Genomic DNA, 3519 nt, shown 5'->3' with positions numbered 1-3519 from the left:
GAAGAGGCAGCAAAGGCTGCCAGCAGGTGAGTAAAGAGCGCTTACCCTTTCCAAGACAATCTCCTCGTATTTGAACATCCCATCACTGCCGTTCACCTGGGGAGAGAGAGACAGCGCGTTACAGCTCTGTGCTGGTCCCAGAGGGATTTGCTTTTCCCCTCTGATAGCTGAATATTGAGAATCCAACCTAAAAGCTGTGCCATCACCTATGAAAAAAACTTAAATGCAATCACTGAAACCTGCCCTGGAATTTCTCCGTGCACTGCTTTTCTTTCTGGGCAAGAGCCAAAGCCAACTGACTTTAATGCACTTCAGCGCAAAGCCTTTATTCTCCCAGCTCGTTTCTCCAGCCATGAAAAGGAACACAACTGAAGGCACAAAAAGAAATAATGCCTTTGTTATGCAGCATGTAATTAACCTTGGAAATTCACTGCTGCAGGAAGGGAAGAAAGGGGGTCAGTCCCTTTAAAGAAAAGAAAATGTCCACAATAACATAATAAACACCTTTAGCAGCTTATATCCTTTAAATCTTAGAGACTTAAATCTTAGAGAGTGTGCTAATGGGGAATTCAGAGTAATTTATTCTATTAAATTAGTTAGGTGCAAAGGAAATAAGGTGCAAGTGTGTGGCATAGTAAGAGGAGAAAACATTGTGATGCCCTTATATAAAAAAAAGACATAGCCTGTCTCAATGCTGTACATCGCATTGATCCTCGTGCTTAAAAATCTCCCACCAGATACCCAGAGCATCAAAGCAGGGTTCTGGGAAATGTAATGGCTTGAAACAAAAGGGATGCTGTGAGCTCTAAAATAAGAAATGGTAAATGTACGGGTCAAAACCTTCCATTTTCCCCCAAAGCAACAATAAATAAGAAAATAAGGCAGCAGTTTCACTCCAGCTCATCAGGATCAAGCCACAAACAGCTGCCAAGGTCTAAAATTTAGCAAGATTTGCAAAGCAATTGGCTGCTGGAGCATCCAGAGCTGTTACACTCAACAGCAATGGTTTTGGAGTGGACTGGACTCAACCTCACAATTCGAGTCACCCTGGGAAACAGGGTACGGGACATGGGCAGATCCGCACGGCATGGCAGAGGTGGAGGCACCTGGTGCTCAGCAGGCAAACGCCCCTCCTTTTGTGAAGCCCTGCCTCTGCCTGCAGCCTGCGGACAACGTGTAGGGTTCCTCATGCGGATTTTACATCCACCATTAACTGATGCCTTGTCGATTGTATGGAGCTACTTTCTGTACGTGCTCCGTATCTCAAAAAGCTGCCGTGGCTTTGTTTGGACACAGGTGCCTTATCCAGTGCCAGCACGCCAGTTGCGTCCTGCTTGCCCAGCTGCCTCCTATCCATCCCCGCAGAGGCACAGACTGACCATCCTCCAACACCCCACAGTGCCGGGTCATTAGATGAAGGGGACAGCAAGCATCACTTATGCTAAAGCCATCGTCTGACACCATGGAAAGAAACTCAGCGAGGCAGCTGTGAGGCCCTATTTACAGGTAGTGAGAGGAAACAGGAGTTTTTCTAGGTGGGAATAATCAGGTGGAAGAGCAGTTCTGCATGCCAGGACCTGAGATGGAGCTGTGCCACCTGTGACACGCACACCCTCATCCCCTGCCTGATTCAGCCCTGGAGAAGCCAAAGCAATCCCATACTCTGATGTGGGTATTGTGCTTCAAGAAGGATGAAGCTGGAGAGAGTTTGGAGCAGAGAGATGGGATGGGGGAATCCATGGAGGATGCTCTGATCCTCCAAGACAGTGGGGAAGGATCTTGAAAGCACCCCTCTGCAGGAAAGCACTGGGAGTGGTGGGATTAACCCACAGCAGGATCCCTGCCAGCCTCAGAGGGACAGGGATGCATGGTTGGTGCCACCTCTTGCCACAGCACTACCCTGGGGCTGTGCTCTGTGGGCAGGGAGGCATGGCTTCTCTTGCCATAGGCTCCCCCTCTACCGTGGATTGCCTTTCCCTCCTCACATCCTACTGTACTGACTAATCCCCAGTAGGGCCAGCTCGCTGCCCTGTGCCACCCTCACAGCCTCCCTCACCAGTCTCTGGGCTCATCTCGTCTCCACAGTTGGTAGCCTGGTGCGTGGGGTGCAGTGTCGCCTCTCACTGGCTTTCCAGCAATTCAGATTCCTGGCACCCTTCACTACTACACACATTGTCCTCTCTGCTTTGGCACTCAACACAGTTGCCACACAGCCAGCCATATGCACACCCACGGCCGCAGAGGAACAGCACATACACACCTACAGGATGGGGATGTGCAGAAAACTTTGACAATCTGTGATCCACAGAGAGAGCCAGCAGTATGCAAGCCCCACCAAGCAACTGGCCGCTGCAGGCAAGCTCCTGGGGCACAGAGACACCCTGGCATGCAACCCTGATGCCAGGCATGTGAGTTTGGGGTATTCCGGCTCCCCAGATCTCAGGGCTGCCAGTGCTGAGTGGTGCTTTGCATCACTCCCTGAAAGCAAGTGGTGTTGGTGCTCACCCTGCGTGGTGCGTGCTGGGAGCAGCCTGCTCCAGCTGGGCATACCAGGGTCAGCCATGCCTGACCGCGAAGTTTTAGCTCTGATTATGTTTCCAAAATCCATGCAACAGAATGCCAGTTAATTGCAGAAGGAAGTCAAATGGAGAACTTAATATATACCACGTAACCAAGGGAACGAACCAACAAAGCAAACGTTCCAGCGTCAGAAAATTGAATAGCAGTCACTCACTGACGACAAAACCTCCCCGTGGCACCCACTGGAGCTGCCACGATCTGGCTCTGCTGCAGGCTGTTCCCTCTCTCCTTCACTGGTGCCCTGTGCTCCTCCCCAGGCAGTCCTGCTTGGGCTGCCTCAGTGCTAGGGCTTGGTGGGGAGATGCCCAGCTCCATCACACCCCAGGCAGCGAGGGCGCAGCCCACCCTGCACCCATCTTCCTATGTAATGCCTGCAGAGCTGATGGGGGCGAATTAGCTGTTCCCAGCATATCCTGATGCTAAGCACTGTCTGATTGCTTATGCAAAAGAGTAAGGGCTTTTTTTCCAAGCCCTTCCCATGCACCAAGCACACCTGAGAGCTCAGAAAGAGGCCCCCTTCGCTGGCCTTCACTTCCCTTTTGTGTTTTAAGCAGCAGAGAAATAGCTAGTGATGATGACATTTAAATCCTCAACAGAAGGCTGCAGAGTTAACACTCATTTGATAAACAGAAGAGCACACACCTTCCAGAGCTACTGCAAGCTGTCTGCAGGCTCTGCCAGCCACCACCACAACAGCGCACGTGGAACGTGCCTTGCAATTTACTGGGGTCAGGATTTGGTTTGTCGGATTGTTTTTTTCTTAATAAAAAAAGGAGGCCAAACTTAAAAGACTAAGATGGGGTTCCTAAAACCCAACCCAAACAGCCCACCAGGTTGCAACAGGAAATAACCTGCAGGAAGGATAGCGCTGCCTGCAGCCACTTTTGGAGCAGCATCTAGCCTGTATCTTGTGCTTAGGATGTGACAGGGACAGGCACT

At 50.7% G+C, this 3519-nt stretch overlaps 1 protein-coding gene across 1 annotated transcript in view; it reads right to left on the bottom strand.

Annotated features, from left to right (window-relative positions):
* LOC104498256 (disks large homolog 3-like) overlaps nucleotides 1–3519 on the bottom strand; it is a gene marked incomplete at both ends in the record, with an annotated part of 19007 nt that overhangs the window by 10646 nt on the left and 4842 nt on the right. The window contains one exon of the mRNA XM_010141611.1: nucleotides 46–96. Within this exon, the coding sequence (XP_010139913.1) occupies nucleotides 46–96 (51 nt within the window). The remainder of the gene's footprint in view (nucleotides 1–45; nucleotides 97–3519) is intronic.

This window comes from Buceros rhinoceros, unplaced genomic scaffold (genome assembly GCF_000710305.1).
Source record: "Buceros rhinoceros silvestris isolate BGI_N320 unplaced genomic scaffold, ASM71030v1 scaffold23198, whole genome shotgun sequence".
NCBI lineage: Eukaryota > Metazoa > Chordata > Aves > Bucerotiformes > Bucerotidae > Buceros > Buceros rhinoceros.
This window is presented reverse-complemented; position numbering and strand designations above follow the sequence as displayed.